Here is a 21,782-nt window from a genome sequence, read left to right on the forward strand (position 1 = left end):
TTGCAATTTGGATATTGTGGAAATGAGCATTTGGAGAAACAGTCGTGGAACAACCAGCGTTTTTATTGCATTTTTATTGAATGTTCCAGTCACCGAGACTGGATTTAACATGATCGTCTGCATAAAACATGAGAGTGAAGGAGGGATTACAGACTGATGAATCTGTTCTCTAACAAAACGCAAAAATAAAATGACAAAGTTTACAGCCTGGATAGTGATCTGTTGGGTCGCTCACGCTCGTTCCCTCACTGTACCTTAGGAAACCTGGTGAATGGGACGAGCTTGTACAGCATCACATGAAATAGCACTAATGTTCTAAGAAATGGAGGATTAGAAGGTGTGTGTGTGTGTTATGGGAGTGATCTCAAATTCCATTCTATATCATGCACACATGAGGCTGAGGGACGTTTAGTATCTTTTGAACTCGACTGTGCTCGGGTTTAAGTTAGAAAAGCTGAAAAAATAGTGACAAAAAAAAAAATATATTAAATACTAAAACCAGGAAAAAGTCCACTACTATTTAACCAGAATGTGCATGAAAGATAAAGAGACTTGAAGGAAGGGAGAACGAAAGAAAGAAAAGGAAAGAACGAGAGACGAATCCTACAAATAGTCTTGGCACTGCATATTGACCTTGTTTCCTCATGTTTTATGTAAATGATTGGATACTCCTCGATATATTACTGAGCACTTTAGCACAGCTCTCTATGATTCGAGTCATTTTTCAGTGTTCTTTCTTTTTTCATTTGAGGCAACACACCTGTCTGCTCCGAGCTTCAAAATCTGGACCAGATCAGTGGGGGGGGGGGGGGGGGGGGACAGGGGTCAGACGCCGGACCAGTAAACACAAGACGTATCAAAAACACAAAAGAGGAGAAAGTCTTTATACAAACCAAAACGCTTAGGTCAGTAATAACAGACAAGTCTGCTCTCTATTTTACAGATTTCAAACCCCACCACCCCCCCCAAAAAAATAAAAAAGGGTAATTATCCCCAAACCTCATCCTGTCTTACTCTCCTTCTTTGTTAAAAAAATTAAAAAAAAAGGGGGTGGATTGATTACTTGCAGCACGTTGCTATCCCAATACATACAGCAGTTTGTCATTGCTTTGTTTTTTTTTTTTGTTTTTTTAATAGTCAGTACAAAGCAGTTCGAATGATAAAGCAAACATGGCATTACAAACATTTTTGTTCTTTTTAAAGAAAAAAAAAAAGGAAAAAAAAAAGAAAAAAAAAGAAAACAAGAAAGCACACACGGATATAATGTGGTGTTATGTACAACCTACGGGAATAAAAGCCCACACGTGAAGGCGTCTAAGACAGTATACCATGCCTCAAAAACTAAAAGAAAAAACCTTCGAGAAAGATTTGACTTTTCTTTAAGGAAAACAAAACAGGCCTGAGGTTTGAATTGGTTTTTTTTTTTTTTAAAAAAACACAAAAAAACATGAGACCTTCAAGATAAACAAGTAGGTTTTTTGCATTTTTATATCATTTTTTTTTTTTAAAACTCTTTCTTAAAATATCATTTGCTACAGTTTTAGACTAAACATGCAGGACATACAACTAAGTGCAACAGAGTGAAATGGAATCTCTTTTTTTTTTTTTTTCCTTTTTCTCTTTGTTTAATCATTCCCTATAGGTCTGAACTGAGGTATGCGTACTAACAGTTTTCTCATGCTGCTTCACTTTAGTAATGTTGAGCTACACATGCGGAAGATGATCTTATCTACCTGCTTATCCTCTTTCTCCCACATTAACGCTAAGAGATTTGGATTAGCGCACGATGAGCGCATGTCTTTCACACTCTGACTGCTTTCAGCCCGTCGACAGCTGCCCGCCCCGTGTGGTTTATTTTCTGTGAATCAAATGATTTCCAGAGTTTATCATGAAAAACAAAACAAAACAAAACAAACAAACAAACAACAAAACTGCCATTAAAGTACCTTGTACCCAGCTTATTAGTCGACAGGAGTGTTTGGTTTTAATGTAAAAACAAAGTTGATATAAAAACTTTAAAACACAATCATAAAGCATTTGCAATGTTTAAGAAGAAACAACTGGATTCACATAGTAAGTGGCATACAATCTAATCCGAACATTAAAACAACCCGAGAGAGAGAGAGAGAGAGAGAGAGAGAGAGAGAGAGAGAGAGAGAGAGAGAGAGAAAACTGGTCCATTGTTGTGTTATTTAAATCCTTTCCCCATCGTGTATTTCACTTACTAGCCTTTATACTTAATCCAGACACTTTTACAAAGACAAACCTTCTTTTACTTTAACCTCAGCTTGGTGCAGAGAGAACAGCACTATGATATGGTCATGTGTTTATTCAACATATTCTCTCCCATTTCCCATTTGGTCAAAGGCAAAAAAAAAAAAGAAAGAAAGAAAGAAAGAAAGAAAGAAAGAAAAAGAAAAACTTGCAGCTGCCCCTTAAACAACCCCTTTGGCTTTTAAACTTTTAAGCAAAGTTAAACAGCTCACTCATTTATTCACCCAAACCCTTACACTGTTCTTATCCCTCTTTTGCACTGCATGGGGAGGATATTTGGATATTTGGCCTTTTGTTTTGCTATTGCATGGAACATAGAACATCTTTTTTTTTTTTTTTTTAACTTGTCATTTATCTTTGGTAGTCACCGGTAACAGACACATCAACAACTCAAAAACAAGGAAAAAAAATAATTAAAGCAATAATAAAAACAAATAATAAATTAAAAAGAGTGGTTGGTTGCAGTCATAAATCAAGATGCATAAAAATTTGGTTAAGTCGCTTCTAATTTCTAATTCGCTTCTTGGTGTTACAGACTGGAAACGTTTCGCTATTTTGGATGAATCGGCAGGCAATTGGAAATGAGAGCGGCTGCTTATTGCTGCCCAGCACCCCTTACACACCCCCTCTGACGTCCCCTTACCACCCCCCTCCCGTCCCCGTCTCCGACACTGTACCGTGGATGTTTTTAATGTGAGCCTGAAATTGACTTCATTCTGGTTTCCAAGGTAATGTGGCAGGAAACATGTGGTCATAGTGGGCTGCCCCTGATGCTGTAATGCTTAGTGGTCATGGCTTCTAATGCCAACCGTGGCTTGTAATCCCTTAAACCTTTTTATCTCATGTGTAATTACTAACAACTGCTAATAAGAGAGGGAGTGGGCTTATCATTGATGTGGGCAAACAAGACATTAAAACAACAGGGAATGCACTTTAAAGTCCTCTAACCTTAACCCGACAGTCCATAAATTACAGAATGGGGGGAAAAAAAGAAAGAGAAAAATTATCTCTGCCACTGCTTCATTGTATTCTGACATTTAAATTTTTTCTTTCCCCCCACTTTCGCACCAGTGTTTTGATCAGTGATTCGGCTGCAGCTAACACACTGCAATGAGAGGGGATTTCAGAAGGTATTTCATAAGGACAAGTCGTAACCTGCGTTGATTTCTCTGTCATTCATTCCCTTGTGAAAATTAAACTTCATTGATGCGTGGAAAAAGCCTTCATTACGAGGAGTGCATATGCAGATGGACTGTGTGTGTGTGTGTCTGCCTGCGTGTGTGTGTGAGTGTATGTGGGAGAGAGAGAGAGAGAGAGAGAGAGAGACAGTGAGCAATGTGACAGTGTGATGGTGATCTGAAATGTGGAATAAATGACAGAAAATACTACATGGTAAATTTGACATTCTGTTTCCCATTAAATAATGGAGAGGAAAGGAGAAATGAAACATCATGGAAAGAAACTATACACATTCATCATCAAGTGCAGATCGTACAGAATCTCTACAACAATGAGCATGAGGTCTGATCAGGTACAGAAAACAAAGTCAAATTATATAGCAAATAAGAGCATAGGACAAATCAGGGGGACAAAAAAAAGAACAAAAAGAATGAAAAATAAAAGTATTATTTTGCCATCAAAACATCAGACTGAGTTTGGAGGCAACACTGAGGTTGAAAGCAACCCAAGCTGATTTGAAGGCAGTGTCATTGAACTGAAATCACGTACACCCGCGCCCACATGCTCCGCATCAGTGTCTGTTTGGGGGCTAATGATTCAAGTGTGCACTCTTCTGTAGTTTGTAAATCAGTGTTGAACTTCGAGGGCAAAAGTGGCAGTCTTTTCTCTGCGCGCGTTTTTCTCATTCATGTCCGCTCTGGCCTCAATGCCATCAGACCAGGCAATGTGAAGTAGTAGTCCCCCAGTACCAAATGGCTCCTTTACTGGACGCAAGTAGAAATTACGTGCTTGGTCTTTGTCTTTAACCCAAAAAAGTAAAAACAACTGAAAAATACTCCCAAATGGAATAGTTCTTTTTTTTTTTCTTATCTCATGTATATCTCATGATTAATGGCACTAAGAGTAAATTGGAATTTTTTTTTTTTAATAGCTGTCAACAAAAGGGACTGGGAATCCAGTCGGACTTGCTAGGTTGGGAGTGGTCTCACAGATGATTTCAGTTTAAGTTTGGCCCCTTTGGAGAGGACCCGAGGGAAAGCAGCCTTACAGCATGTCCTCGTTCCCGTGGTCGTCCTCATAATCTCTATGGTGATCAAAGTCTGGACTGTGATTGGCTGTCACTAAGGAGAGCGGCCCTTCGTGCTCCTCTGGGTCCAGTGGTTCTTCTTTAACGCTAATGTGATGCCTGAACACACACACACACAGAAAAAAAACATTTTTTATCATAAATAAACCTCACAGTTTTTGTTTTAATTTAAATGCATGTTATATAAAACTGAGTAGGGAAACAACTGGCTGTCCTTTTAATTAACCAGTAACCATAATACACTGGTGCTCTTGATAACTTTAGTTCCCTTTTTGCTTTTCCACCATCAGGAAAATGTTGGAGCTTTATTTTCCACAACTGCCAACAACAAGGGTATTCACTAAGAATTGATAAATGAGGGAGATTAACAACGCGTGACGTGGAGAGGAGAGAATGGACTCTAGCGACTGAGCGGCATATAGACAGAGAGAGAGAGAGAGAGAGAGAGAGAGAGAGAGAGAGGGAGAGTTTGGGGAAGAGAGAGCGGGCCGCCTGTCAGGCTCCCAGTGGCGTTAGATCAGCACGCTGTGTGTTCCTCTTCCCACTCGTTAACATGCCCAACCTGTGAGGCGGGTCCCAAGAGGACGACCTTGCACGAGGTTCCGTCATTAATCAACTTCAAGCTGGCAAAAAAGAAGAAGAGGAAAAAAAACCAAAAAAAACACGGCGAGCAGACAGCGACACGCACGCTTTAAATACGCACAAAATTAATGCGCCTCCTTACCACAGTGTCAATAAGGGAGGAAGAAAAGTGCTGGCAGGGAAGTGAGAGAGAAAAGGCGGAGGCGGTTCGGGGTTGGCGAGGAGGCTCGACACAAACGCCGGGTGATAAGAAACAGGGCCCTTACGAGAATAATAACGCTGTCAGCCGTAAACAAGGAAAAACGCAAAGCCCCCCTTCCCCACAGCCCACAGTCTGGGCAAGGGATTCTCCTAAGAGATGAGATCTGCCAAATTTTCATTGTTGAAACACTGCGGGGACAGTGAGCCAAAGCGTGAGTGCTGACTGCTGTGGAGTAGAGGAAGAAAAAAAAAATATAGAGAAAAGGAAAAAAAAAGGAACATTAAGAACAGCTGTAGGAGAATCTCTAAATTAATCAGTGTTTCGAGCGCACTGTAAACTGTGTTTCTGTGGTATGGCACATTTGCCAAGTGTTAATTAGTGATAAACTGATATTTTTTTCCTCTCATCTTCTTCCCGACAGTTTGGGTTTAAAAAAAAATAATAAAAAATTCCCCTCAAAGATGCAAACAGTTTGAGCTTTGTGTAGCCAGAGCCACTGAGGAGGCAACACAATGCTTTGCTTTACATACATCTCTCTATAACTGCAGAATTAAACCTAGTATTAATTTTTAAAAAAATGTTTTGGCTGTATGTAAGAGGAACAGTTTACAGAAAGGAATCTGGGACTATTTCTAGGGGTATGTAAAGCATATCTGGCTTGTACTACAAAACAACATTCATCAACATCAAACTTTACTTATACTCATTCTTTACATGCACTTACACCCCTGTCTGAGTAATAGATTTTGAGCTACTTATTTAATTTGGCAAATGCATTCCAAAAACTGCTAGTAAGGAGCTAAAAGGCAGGCAGGCAGGCTCGAGGCTGGCATTCACATCCTGTTATTTCTATCCTGCGACTGAGCCATGCCTGTAGCTATGCCCTAATCATTAGTACAAGCACTTTTCCAACCCAGAACTCAGCAAAGTTCAGTACAGTATTGTCTGAAATCCTTGTTCCTAGATATATTAGACAAACTCTAGAAATGAAGCTGATTAGCAGTGGGAAAGTTTTGGCACAATTTTAAACAGGTCATTTTTTTTTTTAAAATGCTCTCTCTTCAGCAGCTTGGAGGCTTATTGGACGCACTGTGGGTCTCGCCTGCCATGGAAAAGAGCTCTGACATCTTATATTCACAGCTTTTGTAAATATTTAAAGAAAACGGAGGCAATAAACCTTTATAAACCCGGTGCTTGAAAAAACAGCGAGAGAGAGTGAGAGCGAGAGAGAGAGCATTTCCTTTATGATCTGTCCCAGACTGAGGACTTTCCAAAAGGTGGAGTTTCCTTTCAGATTTCAGATCTGAGCAGCATAAAACATATCACAATTTGTACTTCCTCTGCTAAATGTTCCTGCATAATTATATGAGCCGTGTATTAAAGCCTGTGCTTTTGGAAGCCAATTTAATATCTGAGGCACTTACATACTTGCACACCTAGACTCCCATACTGTACATTCTCACATACACACATACAGAGCGAGCGTTGAAAGAGTGAAACACTCACATAGCTGAAAGAGGGGAGCGCCCGGGACTGCTGTCACTACCGTTGCTGTTGCCGTGGTCCATGGCCCCATTCATCTCCTCTCGGATAGCACTGGCAAGCGAGTTAAGAGTGGGGCTTCCGATGGAAGCGGTAGTGTATAGAGGTATGCTGTTTTCGGCCATCGAAGCCTGAAAAAGCAGAGACATAATGCAAGAGTGAGTGGAGTTATGATGGTGCTAAATGGTAGAGAATGAATCAAAGACATCATGAGTACACAGGTCAAGCTTCGGGACTTATGCTAGGTGATAGGGCCGGGCAATTTCTACTCGATTTGCATCATAATATAAATGCTTCCACAGATACTGCTAGTAAAATAGCATTTATGATTATTGCATTTACACTAAACAGGAAAAAAAAAGTAAGAAATCTTTCAAATTTGTAATCATTTACAAATATAAGCATTAAAAACTTACAAAAAATAAATATGCTTCCATAGCTGCTTTTTTTGTTGTTGTTTAAACATTAGACATTTATATAAGCACAATATTAATACTGTATCTTCGTATTCTCCAGCCCTACTTGGTGAATTACCTGGAAGGAAGCCGGGAGGACAGGACCGTATCCCAAACTGGTCTGAATGTTTTTTACTAGAGCAGGACTCCTGTAGAAATGACCATACACACACAAGACCCATTTCAGTTTTCACTGCAAGAGAGATAAACTCATAAAAGTCATCTACAAATGAGTGCTAACTATGTGACTACATGCAGGTATTGATAAATCATTTAACACAAAGGTTTCCAATGACTGACTCTCAGTAGTACTTGAACTGTATGTGGATTGATGACTACTCAAGACTCACATTAAGAGAGCAATGCCCAATAAAAGGAACACAAAATCAATACCCGCAAATGTATTGCTGTACTATTTATGTGACTCAGACAGACGACTATCTCAACAGATTTATGCATCGCAGATTACACACATTAAGGCTGATAGATCATTTCAGAGAAGAAAGACACTGTCCAAAAAAAAAAAAAAAGAGGGATGAATGAAAAACTAAACACAGGATGAGCATGTGGCACATTGAAGCAAAGCATGCAGGGATATTGTAGGAAGGAGAAGGGTAGGGTGGGGTGGGGGGGACGGGCAGTCCTTACTGTACAAGTAGCTTGTCATAGATGTTGTCGACGCTGTGCTTCCGGGGGCGACCTCGCTGAATGTGGCGGCCCCTTTTAAACTCTTCGTTGTCTACGGTCCAAAAGGACCCAAAGTCATCCTCGACTCTTACAAAGCACTTGTGTAGGGAGAGGTTAGTGCGCACAGCACCCTGAAAAGGGGAGGAGGCACCGAGGGAGGGTAGGGAAGGAGAGGAGCAGCCAGGGCAGATGCAATGACCAGACAGACAGATGGACAGACAGACAGAAAATGGTCAGGTGAGAAGATTAGGGAATGCATGACCAAACACAAAGTCACTGTGGGTCCCAGCAAGCAGCTGTAGGGGTACAGAGATGCACAGCGAAGCTAGCAGCAAGTCAGTTCAGCAGCACAGCACATAAGATGATGTGGATATGGAATCGGTTTTCCATCAATCAACACCACGAGACAGGAGGATTTGGCCGTGCAGTGGAGAGGGGGGTGGACCTACCCGCTGATCTTTTGTGGCCTTCTCTTTTGGAACTCTATCTCGTCAACAGTCCATACCGCCCCTTTAACGTTTTCTACTCGCACAAAACACTTGTGAAGACTAAGGTTATGCCGGACTGCGTTCTGCAGTTGGTGTGAAAGAAAAGAAAAAATCTATCAGTACAAAGAGAAACAAGCCAATGGAAATACACTACAAAATACAAAACTACACAGGCCTAACATTGCAAAACTGGGCTTGATTTGACGATGCTTTTATTGGAAGTTCTCATCTGTCTAACTTAGAAATATGGCTTCCAAACATTAAAAATACAAAGGAACCAGTGATCATGGTGCCAACTGTAATGGACCTCCTTAGAAGGCAAACAGAATTCCAGTGTGCAAAAACATTTAATCAAATAAACAGAACATTTTGGCCCGTCACGTTAAGCAGTACTTTTAGCCACATCACTGAACAATGAAAGGAAACCACGCTGTTATAACATGCTTTACCGTGTTCATAATTTACCTTTTCATCAGGCCCATTTGTACAGTACATGGCCAATATTTACTAAATAAAGAGCTCAGTGACAAATGGCTTTGCATGGCAGGGTTGTCAGCATGGTGCTTTATCATTTGCTTGTGGTTAAAGTAGGAGATAGTTGATCGTTTCCTGCCTTGATGCAAAGTGGAAACTCAAATGCTTGAGCACAAAAAACACAACCAAAACAAAAGAAAAAAAAAACCCAGGAAACAGAAACAAAACAATACAAAACAAAAAAAGAACAACAAATGAACCAGGGTCCCGTTAAAGCTAGTCAAGTGTCCAAAACAAATGTAAAAATATGTTTAAATAGGACCCCTCTCCCGGCACCTTCTGAGGATCATTAAGCTAAATTATATTTGCATTCGGAAAAACACATTTTTCCCCCAAGGAAAAAAGCCAAATGGAAACTGCAATAACAAATTTTAAGCTCGTTGTTTTGGTAAAGCGACTGAAACACAATGAAAGGTTTCAGATAATCTAATGGTTAGAACCTATTAGCCTTTGAGTATCCTATTTATCTTGTGATCTTTCCTCTGTGTGTGTGTGTGTGTGTGTTTCAGTGCGGGAGCTGGCAGTTATAAGTACAATGAGCCCCCATGGCAGAGCTGTCAGTGACTGCTGAAGCACAGAGTTAAGGAGCTGAAAGCTACAGTCACAGCCAGTCAGCCAGTCTTTCTCACACGTTCACATTTTATTCACTTTCTATCTTAATTTCACATACTGTTTCTTTATCGCCATCTGGTTTTACTCTGTGTTTCTGTGTGCATGTATATGCTGTTTTTTCCACAACCGCAGACGATGAGCTTGTAAGCCTTTAATCATGTAAGCCCCGAATTTTATTTGCTTTCTTTTCATTCTTTCCATAAACATGGTCAAAAGATGCAGCTGATACGATTTATAATTCGGACATGAAGAAATACTTAATGTACATTCTTATCAGACCAGGATGTTGAGAACGGGGCCGAGAGATTACCTTCCAGGTAGCTGCATTCCGCCTGAAATATGCAAACATTCGCGTGAACCAGTTGTATATCTCATTTAGTGTTAGCTGTTTTTCTGGTGACTCAAGTATCGCCTGGAAAAAAGCACACACACACACACACGCACGCACACACACACATGGTGATGAGCACAATTTGTTTTCCATTTCCTTTACAGACATGGACTTAAACAAAAGGAGATGCGTGTTCAGGCTACCTTCCCTTTAATGGAGCATGTAAAACAAGCCTCTGCTGATCCATGCTCTCTGCTACTTTGTTTACAGAATGCTTTTGGTGTGGGCCTCATTCAAATGCATCCATTTGAATACACCCTTTCCTGCTAAGCAACTAGAACAAGTGAAAACTATTTTGCCGGGGACAGATTACAGGGCGCCAATTATCGCCCTGCCCAGATTAATGCTTGTGCAATGGCAGATTAGCGGCTGGCTCTGATAATTGACTGGGCATCTTAAAGATGTTCCATCCCCGCTGTTGTGGGAAATGAATTTCCTAATAATCACATCGGCTGTAATGCTTCATCAAAAGCAATTGTTATACAGTATGTGAGCTCCTCCCCCCCCCCGCACACACTCCCTGCTCTCAGACACCATCAAGCTCAATGCAGGTGGTTAATCTTTGTGTTGCAGGTCTAAATTATATTTGAAATTTTAACAGTATTAATTGTAAGGAAAAAAACGATGAACAAATGTTTGCAGTTTGCGTACATGCTGAAAATATGAATGGTTTTTGAAAGTATAGAGTGAGGAGAAAAGATACCAACATGTACACTGGGAGCAAAGTCTTACCTGCCGTATTAATGATGCGTATGTGAAAGGAGGGCGCACGTCTGTGTTCATGTAGAACTCCTTGTTTTGGCCAATATCTGTTATTGGTACACATACAATTCACAAAAACACCAATATATCAGTTCGATAAAAAATATCTCTCATATACAAAAGTTGACTGAAGAATAATAAAAACTTAAATGCTGATAAAGAATTATACCCTGTGGGCCACCGCTCTGTCTGTAATTAAACAGTGAGCTACCTGGCGATATGGGCATGTTGTATTTGTCGGAGTAGCGTCGGCGAATGGGTCCGACACTGTGCAGGCTGGTGGGTGTGATGACCGAGTGGGCCTGGGAGAGCGGTGTGAGTGGGGTGGTGGGTGTGGTTGGTGTTTGAGGCAGGCTGAGGGGCGGCGATGCTCCGGGGGCCGTCTTGGACAGTGTGGCATTGGAAACCAGGTTGAGCTGAAAGACACACAAAAAAGGAGAGATTGGACCGATGCGTTAATCACTGCCTGGGTGCATGCCACTGCTAATTGCAAACACACCCTTAAATCAACCTCGGGAGCAGTGAGCACTGTGTGGGTGGCACAAATGTTAGTAAAGACAAAGAGCTCTATTCCACCTCTGCCATCTTCCATCTATCCAGCGGTAATTCAGAGACATCTTCACTGTTTTACTCTGTCTTGGAGAATTTTATTTTCCTCTTAATTTGAGTTGTGCTCCTGAATCATGCCAGTTGACAGCGTTTGTTTTCCCGCCCCTGAGAGGCCTCTAATAAGCTAGAGATGAAGAGGCCAAACTGAACTAATTACAGGCTGCAACCGCATATTAGAAGGATCCTAATTAGCGGCTAGTTGTGGAGGGGGTACCTTGGTTAAACTGCATATTTGACTGACCCTCGGCATGATGGCGCTGGCTAAAACATCCAGAAGGTCCAGAACCTTCTGAAGAAACAGGGTTGTTCCCTTTTTATGAAGTGGAAACAAAAGATTTATAAAGAGGTATTAAGTAATAATGACTATAAGAAACTAATTAAGCAGGGAGCTCTAAGTGGTACAGTGGATCTCCTGGCAGCTGTGCTCCTCTTTCACTAGAGTGGAAAACGCAAGCCTGACCTGCTGCTCCTGTTATTAATCTGTGTGTGTGCAGTGTGGCTGATGACACAAATACATATTTCCCACACCAAACTGCTTTAATTGCTAATTTGCCAAAGGAGGCCATGGTTTTCGAATTAAACATGATTACTGTGTGGTGCGTGATGAGGGAAGGGGAGAAAAGCAGAGGGGGGAAAAAGACGGATTTTCAGTTGTCGTGGTCACAAACGGTTGCATTCGTGCTACAAAATTAATGGAATGTCAACCCTGTCAATTGCTTTCACGGTATCAGATGTCTAAATTTTTACATTGTGATGCTGTCATTGTAAATGGAGGACAAGGTAGGTTCAAGCCAACAGACAGTGCCCCAGCCCCCCCATCACTTCCCACCCCATCTCCACCCCCGACCATCAGCACACGCATCTAGCACAATTACCACACAGCCTATTAACACTCATTATCATCCTGATGCCCCACTTGATGGACATGTATATAATAAAGAAATTCAGAAGGCTGACGCTGACAAAGGCTAAGTGTTGTCGTCATCCATGGCTTTTCTGTTTTTGTAAGAATTTTTGTTAATGCCTTAAAGAGCTTCCCTATGCCTGTATTTGTGCTGGTTCTTATTATGCACCTTACTGCACTGTGAATGTTATTTTGCTGTGTCAATTATGGAGCAGTGTATGTTTGTACTGACATATACAGACATTAAATACAAAAAAATATCTCGACAGTTGTATGTAACAGTGACATTATTATTATTATTATTATTGATGGTTCCAAAGAAGAAATGTATCTTCACACACATACACACACGTTTACAATAGGACAGGCAGATGCTCAATGCCCTGCTCTTTGTTTTCTTCACCATTTGGATGCTTTCCAGCACACACACAAACACACACACACACAAAAAGTGAGAGTTCAGACAGGAATTAATTAAATGGTAATTGGTGATCTAATTATACTGCTTTTGACTCGGCGAACTGCTGCAAAATAAACAAACAAGAAAAAAACGACACTGCAACAAAAAAAAAAACCCTACCCTTAATTATGGACACCTGCTAATCTACAGCATGTGGATTTTAATAGGAACATCAGCACATCTCCTCATTCATGCAAATATCCAATCAGCTAATCAAGTGGCAGCAGCACAGTGTGCAAAATCATGCAAAACTTTACAACTGTATTCAACAGAAATGCACACGTTGAACTTGGAGGCAAATGCGCTACAAAAACAGATGACCACACCAAAGCTGGGCAGTGAACCTGTGGTGTCACACTGTAGCATCCACTTCACATTCCTGTTAGCTGAGAAAAGTGGAACCCGTTGTGGTCCTTTAACGTGTTGTGCATAGTGAGATGCTTTTCTGCTCTGCATGGTTTGTAAAGAGTGGTTATTTTGAGTGACAATAACCTTTGTGGCATCTTGAACCAGCCTGGCCATTCTCCTCTGACCTCTACAAGGGGTTACTGCAGACAGAACTACAGCTCACTTCCCACCATCAAGTGTAAACTCTATAGACTTTTGTGTGTGAGAAGATTAGCAGTACCTGAAATCCTCGAACCAACCAGTCTGGCACCATCACCAAAGCTATGGTCAGTCATAAAGATCATATACATTTGGAATATTCTCTTAGTTAAGTCTGGAGTCGCTGAGTGTTACAATTAGTGAGGAGCAGGACTAGGTACGTCAATAGGAATATCAATACTAACGGTATTAGAAGGTGAACCAATTTCAGCATGCCAGTAAACTTTGAAGTCTTTAAAAAATATTATGCATACATGTATGTTACAAGAAAAAAATAAATTGATTAGTTATGGTTGGGTGATTTGTACTATACCTTTAGTAAGAAAAAAAAAAAAGATCAGTTACATCAAAAAACCAATCAGTTACTTTCTGGGATTTCTATTTATGGCTGTTCTGCTTCATCTTTTGGCTTTTGAAGTGATGTCGCAATAGTGAAAAAGCAATTTTCTTTGCAATTAACAAAGGAAAGAAGGAGGAAGAAGATAAACAAGGAAACAAGTGGGAGGGCTGTTACTTACAGGCTGTGGGGTGGGTTTGGGTTCTGTGGACTTGACATGTAGGTGAGTCATCATAGCTTGCAGACGTTCTTTGTCTTTTGCTAACTGTAATCAGGACAAAAAAGGACATAAGAGATGAAGTACAAATGAGCAGCAGGTTTGAAAAAGCTGCTCATTTTCATTTCAATTTTCCACACAATGTAAAAAAAAAAAAACGATCCTTACGAGAGGATGAATGTGGGTTAATATCAAACATACAGCCCATGCAGACTACACTTGTCCTCTGCCTTCAAAATACAGATTCCTGGCCTGTCACAGAAATCGTCGAAAAATGCCTCCTATTTAACCAATGCAACATTGTACATGTTATGGGAACACACAGAACTAAGCAACAGACAGCTGTCTGAGACACACCTAAACACACTACACCTTTTCTTTGTGCCAAACCCAAACATGAAAGCCTGACTGATGTTTGTGCTGTTGGCCAGTCGGAATAGGATGCACTGCTTGGTAAGCATGGATAAACAGACGCATACAGTTTATGAACGTAGTGATGAATCGACCGACTGTTCTTGTTTTATTCACTTCAGTGGACATGGGTGGGAGGCTGGATGGTGTTAGGAGCTACACTACTCTTAAGATGTTCCTGGGTTGTTGTCTGTCGCTCGTTTTTGCTAATCTGCTCTAATGGAACATCACCTTCTCGTCCCTGAATACATGCATAAGTAATATCCTTATGCATATACATTAGCTGCCATTACAACTGTTGGCGCTAAAACCACTCAATGTATGTATTAATCAGCAGAAGTGGTATTTACTGACGAAATGCTCGAAACGTGTGTTTTTCCATAAAAACCGAGCATTATTAATAGCATGCCCATCACTGAATGTTTTATTGGGCTGCCAAATAGTTAGAAGTCATAAATGACTTTAAAACCCAGTAAAATTCAAAATGTAATTATCTTTTGGACTAAGGCCCCAGGCTTCCCATATATCTTTGGCTAGCTGTCATGCATACATAACACATTTTTAATGACTGGTTACTCACAAATGTACAAAATAATTTCATTTTTGTTCCCTGCCTTTCCCCTCCCCACATCTCTGAGCCACTGGACAGATGTGCAATGAGAGATTCTGAGTGGTGGGGAGGTAGGGGTGGAGGTGGGGAGGATGGAGATGGACTGAAGAGGAGCAGAAGAAGCGAGGAGTGAGAGAAAAGACGGGAGGTACCTGCAGTTCCAGCTGCTGAACTACTTGCATCTGCACTCGGCACTGGGCCGTACTCCGGTCATCTAACGCATGCTCGTTATTCAGATGTCTGGGGAGAGAGAGAGGGAGATAGAGAGAAAGACAGAAAGTGAGACAGAAGCATGACATTTTACAGCTGACTATTACACATTTGGTAAAAGTTGGATGTTGAAATACGGAGTTACGTTATCTGCGTGGTGTGTGGGACAATCATTCCTTTTGTCCGCATTGTACAGAAATTATGCAAAATAAATAAGTCCATGTGTGGAAACATCACATGAATGAGCGCCTCTTCCCACAAAAAATAAAAAATAAATAAAAATAAATAAATAAATAAAAAGCGACTGTTTGCAATGCGGTGGCCGTATCTATGGAAACCTATGTATGAGGTAAGAATAATGATCTGGGAGAAAATACAGAATCGGAACACTGTCCGACTCTCTTCCTGCAAAACCTCTCTCCTTTTCAAAATGTAAATGGAATCTACTTAGTTTGGGTGGTTTTTCCAGTTAATTATGTCATTGAGATGAAGAGGAACTAAATGAAGCTAGGAGAAAAAGCCAAAGGACAACAAGGAGAAGAGAGATGAAATCTGTAATAAACTTGAATTATGAATATAATTACGCATGATTATTTTACACTGCCAAGATCTTCTTCTACTCCAGACACCCCCCCCCCAACACATTTATAACTAATCTAAATAAGTAGCTGGCCCCACTAAGTCTTTGGCTTTCCTCCTTTTTTGTGGTGATTTATATAAAATGAGGAGATAAGGTTTTTGCCAGTGAAGGAAATATGATTGGAGGATTTTTATCAGGCTCTGCATGAATTACAGGTTCGAAAAATGCTTATGCAGGGGCATTTCATTAATCATTTAATCATAAGCCGAGCAGGATGTTTGAACCGATTTCACAAATACCCTTTCATTTCGCTACTTCATTATGCCCGCTAATGGATCCAATATATTATATATATCATAAATTATATCACATCGCTGCTGACCATGTAGGTCACTATCACCAGGTGGGGGCTCGTGGAGCTGAACAGCAGTGATGTTAGAGTGAAGGGAAACACAATTCGCATGCCGGCCACTGTTTTCTTTTCCAACACACCTATTCTTGCCATTTATAGCTAATCAAAAAAGCTGAAGCGGTGGCCGCAACCACAGCAGCGATGGCTTAATCAGTCTCGGAGCTGGCAGGGACGAGTTGGTAGTGTCACTGCTGCAGATGTGTGCACTGTGTGCAGAGGCTAAGCAGACATGCATGTGAGGGAGACTTCCTGGTAACAGGACAGATGGATGAGAATGGGGATCATACGTGCAAGACGTGCGTCTTCACAGGAAATGACCGAAATGATAGTGGATGAGTGTCTCTCATCTCTCATACAAATATATCTGTCTGTTTGCATAATAATCTTCACTTTCCATGTATAAAATCTTTCAGAGAGGCTTAAATACAAATGGGGTGGGTGTGATGTTACAGTCTTAAAGTTGATTGATTTTCACTAGCAGCACATCCCAAAGTTCCTCTTACACTACAGAACTTTGCAGATGACTGAAAATTGTGTTTTATTAATGAACATGTCAAACTTCTTAACCATTTAAAATAAACATGAGACCAGACAGCTCCTGTTATCGCTTGCATTATAAATTAGTATATGAATTACTACTATAGAAACAATAAAAATTAAAATAAACCTATTATTGAATTATAGCCAGCGCTACTGTCGAGTCATGCTGTAAAAGAAAACTAATCAACAGCTTCTGACCAATCAGATTTTAAGAATTCAACAGCACTGAAGGTATAATAATAACAAGGTCATTTTTTTTTCTCGTTTTCAAGCTGGATTTCGAGCAAACATTTTTAAAACGTCCATCCAAAATCACACCTTAAAACACAACGTGACACGCGTGTGAATCTGCAGTTCATAAAAGCAGAAGCAGCATCTCCTCTCCCTTTCATCCTTTGTTACACTGGATGATTCCACCCTCCCCCTTCCTTTTTCTCTTCTAATGACATGTAGAGTAAGAGTGCATAATTAATAGGAAATGAAATATTCAAATGGCCCTTAAATCAGCCTCTCAGAAGAGCGTCTGGACTTGAGGAGGTCTGCGTGAACGGCACAAGTGACAGCGGGAGGGACTATGAGCGCTGACATGTGTCACTTTCTGGACCTCAAGCGCAGGACTTTTTATAAAGCTTCCTGGCAGGATGACAGTCTCTAATGTAAATTGCCACAATAAAACAAGTTAAATAGACATTGCTTAAACAGTCAGCATTTTACATGTCATTGAGACAGCCTGTCGTCTTATTGCCGGCTTAATAATATACTGAAAGAGCGATGGTGTAAGCCACACCGAGGGAACAGCTATAACAACAATCTCTGAGCAAACTAGAGAAATGTCCATTGTTTATTGTTCCTACTGACGTTTACTTGAGCAAATATGTCCTCCAGAAAAAAAACAACCTAGTATCGCTTAGTATTCATTTATTTATTCACATTTTATTTGCCATTAAGATTAGTAATTCACATTGTTAGGCAGGTTTTGTGTTGTCTTTTAACTGCTTCTCAGAACTGAGTAAATATATCTTTTTACGCTTCAGGGAAACTCGGCCTCCAAACACTATTAGTATGTTTTAGATGGATGCTGACTGTATCTACTGTAGAACTAAAACAATTTGCATAAAAATAAATATGGAAAGTAAAACTAAGATCAAAAGTCAACAAACAGCATTTTTAGGAAAGTAAATAGGATGTGTGGTAAACGGTCTCTGTCTATATGCCTTATATACATACACACAGACAGACAGATAGATAAATAGATATTAAACAAAGTCCCATGAAAGAAAAGAGCCAGCTAAAGATCACAGGAATTCACATATCACCCGGAGGGTTTACTGGAATATTCAAGCATCCACACAAAAGAAGGTTTTACAAAAATTTCACAAAAATCCAGAGCTCTTTACTCTTGTTAAACCGCTTGTGCTGTTCCCCAAACATGCAGCCCACCTCTCCCTCCAAGCCCTCATCTCCCAAACAGGAATTAGTCTTTTCATTTACTTTATTTATTGTGACAGCACAACCAGGTATGCAATATTTTCTTTCACAGACAGAATAAATAACCTCCGGGTTTAAAACAACACCTTGGCTCGATACTGGTTGTTGCTGTTGGCACACGCTGCAGAGATCTGCTCGCTGTTAGTGCGCCACTTCTTTTTCACAGCGCTCAGATAGACGGGTTCTGCTGACTATATGCTTCTGCCTTTGCGCTCCTCACTCGTTCCCTCTCGAGTCAAAGAAGCTTTTCAGTGCCTCTTATCGTCTGACCTGACGGAGCGCTCATCTTTTTGCGTTTTATTTGCAATTCTTCTGGGCCGGCGAGCGGCAGACTGGAGGAGGTGCATGTGGTAACGTTTAACGGCGTCAAGCGCTAACACCTCCTCTATGCCGGGTGAACCTTCACCTTGCCTCGTTTAAACAAAGACAGCTTTTGTGGTGCCTCTACAAGTGTTTTCTTAACATGTTCCAAGCAGTTTAGGGCAAGCAAGTAAAGTAAACAAGATGTTGCCATGATAAAAACACTTGTGAAAACACTGCAGAGTGCACTTGGGTCCTTTTTAAGGAGAGGGAATTTTTTCTTTCCTTCGCCAAGCTCTCAGATGCTAATTCCACTCATTTTTGTAAACAAATGATGAAGCTATGAACTAAGCCACAGAGAGTAGGGGGAAAAAAAAGGATGGATGGATTAAGCGGGACACTCCAAAGCCTGCTGTAACATATGAGAAACAGGCACTCCATTTTCCTGTTTAGATATTTGCTGTGTGAAGTGGGAAAAGCACACGTTCCATTATGCTTACAGCTTGAAAGAGCACAAGCGTACTCATTAACGCTTACTTTTGCTGGCTAGCAGACGACAGAGGAAGATTACGACATTATCTGCAACGCGATCTGGAGAAACGGTTACAGTTCCATGCACCACATTTTTTTTTTTTTACACACCTCTGTTAAATCAACTTCACTGAGTGGCAAGCAATCTGACTCTGAAATGTGAAGTGAAATGCAGGGGATGCGGAGAAGGAGGAGCAGGAGAGCGGCCGTGGCCTTGCACGTCTCTGTGGGTCTTTTGGTCTGTGTGCTTTCTTTTGATGTAATGTGGCCTGATACACAATCTCTGCTTGTGCACAATGTGCTGCTTGTTCTCATCATCTTTGTGTTGTAGTCCACACACTCAACAGACTAAGATTATGGAGATTAGGAGAAGCAAGAGTTTGCCATTATATTTCTCCTGTTGCTAAGAGTACAGTCTGAGGGTAAACACCTCCTACTTTAGTGCCTGCTATGCATATATACATTCAGTGTGTCACATGACTCGCCCGGAGCACATGGGCTCATAACATAAGGGCAAAAGGTAAAAGACACAGCTGCTGTATACATTTGTATCATCAGCGTGTTGGGGCTTGAGCTTCTAAGCTGTAGGATTCGTGTGCTAACAGATTGTCGCTGTAATCGGCGCAGACTTGCTTTGTTCTGCCGAAACCTGTGTACACAATTCTTATGTTCACTTACAGAATGAGTGTGTGATCTTGTCTCGCTGCAACAACCAGTTGTAAGTGTAAAAAAAAAGAAAGAAAAAACTGACATAAAAGGCAGTGAGTGGAAGGAGGAATGAGAGGGCCCCTATCTCTGTCCGCAGAGAAAAGACAAGGGCAAACCTGCAGCGCTCTTGTGGTGCGGCCTGCTGCAGATAAACATGCCTCTCATGTTTGTTTGGGACAAAGTGGCAGAAATCACCATGGGAACAGCACTTATCACTCTTGCGCACACACACAAACACACACACACACACGGAGGGTCCACCTGTAGCGTGGCTGAATGGCTAAATGAAAGGGGGAGCACAGGAGCAAGGCGAGATGCTATTAAAGCACACGGTGTAGGAGCGAGCGATACAACTGGGTTCACCTTCATAAGTTTGAAGAGTTGTGTGTATGTTAGAGTGAGGATTTTTTTCCCTCTCTTACTTGAGGAAAGAGTGGAAGTCCTCGAACACTGCTTCACATCCTGGCCATTTACACACGCCGTGTGCGTAGAGCGGGTGGCTGTGGTGTGTGTGCTCGTCCAGCGCCGAGCTGTGGAAAGACAAACACATTAATATCAGTAAAACAGTTTCAGCCACACTTTATGTCACAAAGTTAGTAGTAAAGCATTTAACCCTCATCCTATTGAGGGTATTAATGTTCAAACAACTGTGCTAAGATTATATACCTCAGTGTCCCAGCACTGACTTTAACATGGAGTCTAACCTCCAGGGGAAGTGATCACTGTGATCAGTGTTCACATGTGATCATTGGCTTCCTTGTGGTCCGGTGCACGGCCAATCAATAGCTAATTCTGGGTGTCTGCTTATACGTGGGGCTTTGAAACAGCATGTCCTTTCAGTTCTGACTGCTGAACCGTGATCCCTCCATCCACCTGGAGCAGCCTGCCTTTCCCACAACAGGAAGCTTCCTAATCCAGCTGGCCAGCGCCCACCGAGTGCAAACAGTAAACACACTCCACCTGCTATCAATTTATCTGCCCGCTGAGAGATGGCAACGGCCTGGGTGTGCAAGCGAGGATTTAACACTCATTTTCACTGACGTCTGAAATACTTTTTTGCTCCGACTACTGGAGTAGTGATCGCATTAAGCAGAATATGTGACTATTATACAAAACTAGCTTAAATGCTGCAGTGTTGTTGCTTTCTTAAATCTTATTAAAAAAAAGTTTACAGAATGGCTCTTTTCATAACAGAACGGCTCTGACAATAGTGTAGGCTAAAAAAATAAAGAAATAAATGAAAGACATATTAATGCACTAATGTTATCGTTTCTATAGTAAAAACATATTTACAGTGACTACTATATAATAGAAAGTGCTGAGAAAAAAAAAAAAATCATATAATCATCAATGATCCGGTCAAGGTTTATTCAAAAAGAGATGGAAGTTTATTTAACATTTATGAAGGTGTTTTGTAACAGCCATCACATTTTATTCCCCCACAGGACAGTCTTCAAGTCAAGATTTTTTTTTTTTGTTGTCTTATTAAGATCACATAACCCACTGGCTGTCACACTGAACTGAAAATGCTTGCATAAGCTATGTTAAATTTATCAGTTAAAAAAAGAGGCAGCAATAACCAACTGTATGCAGCTTCCTCAAACAGCCTGGAAACCGTTGGGTCTCACCTTCAAAAGCTAATTCGTACACTGACTGCAGCCTATATGGCATAAATGACAGGGTTGAGAGGGTGAAAGTTAGATAAACTGTCAGATGGCACGTCAGGACACCAAGCCGCTCTGTGGGAATTTTCCTTGCCACACGTTTGAGGCGTGAGTGTAACATCATCTGTGTTCAGAGTGAACGCTTGCACCTCTCAGCAAACCACATCCCTTTGCTAACCAGTGCAACAGCATTAGGAAACAGCATGCATACCTTCTCCTCATAACCAACAAGCTTTCATTTCACATGTTCCCACCTTTTCCCCCCACTAATAATAAATTCCCTGCTCTTTCACTCACTCCTTACACAAACTCAAACTAATAAACCCCGACTGATCCATTTCACTAGACTCACAGGTTGTAGTGTCCAGATATGAAATAGTGCTGCAACAAATGTGGGAGT

General features: G+C 41.0%; 1 protein-coding gene across 15 annotated transcripts in view; it reads right to left on the reverse strand.

The window, feature by feature from the left end:
- Positions 1–1,108: 1,108 nt before the first annotated feature.
- foxp1b (forkhead box P1b) overlaps positions 1,109–21,782 on the reverse strand; it is a 157,811-nt gene continuing 137,137 nt past the window's right edge. For 12 of the 15 annotated variants that reach the window (XM_058402839.1, XM_058402837.1, XM_058402831.1 and 9 more), the window contains 10 exons: positions 20,141–20,248; positions 15,102–15,189; positions 13,893–13,976; positions 10,965–11,211; positions 10,766–10,842; positions 9,953–10,054; positions 8,458–8,579; positions 7,401–7,470; positions 6,831–6,997; positions 1,109–4,639 (listed from right to left, as the gene is read on the reverse strand). In XM_058402839.1, the coding sequence (XP_058258822.1) occupies positions 4,498–4,639; positions 6,831–6,997; positions 7,401–7,470; positions 8,458–8,579; positions 9,953–10,054; positions 10,766–10,842; positions 10,965–11,211; positions 13,893–13,976; positions 15,102–15,189; positions 20,141–20,248 (1,207 nt within the window). In that variant the 3' untranslated portion in view covers positions 1,109–4,497. Of the gene's footprint in view, positions 4,640–6,830; positions 6,998–7,400; positions 7,471–7,969; positions 8,140–8,457; positions 8,580–9,952; positions 10,055–10,765; positions 10,843–10,964; positions 11,212–13,892; positions 13,977–15,101; positions 15,190–20,140; positions 20,249–21,782 lie in introns of all 15 variants that reach the window. The other 3 variants (XM_058402841.1, XM_058402840.1, XM_058402844.1) reach the window with 2 other exon arrangements.

The sequence above is a fragment of the Hemibagrus wyckioides genome, linkage group LG11 (assembly GCF_019097595.1).
Source record: "Hemibagrus wyckioides isolate EC202008001 linkage group LG11, SWU_Hwy_1.0, whole genome shotgun sequence".
Classification (NCBI taxonomy): Eukaryota; Metazoa; Chordata; class Actinopteri; order Siluriformes; family Bagridae; genus Hemibagrus; species Hemibagrus wyckioides.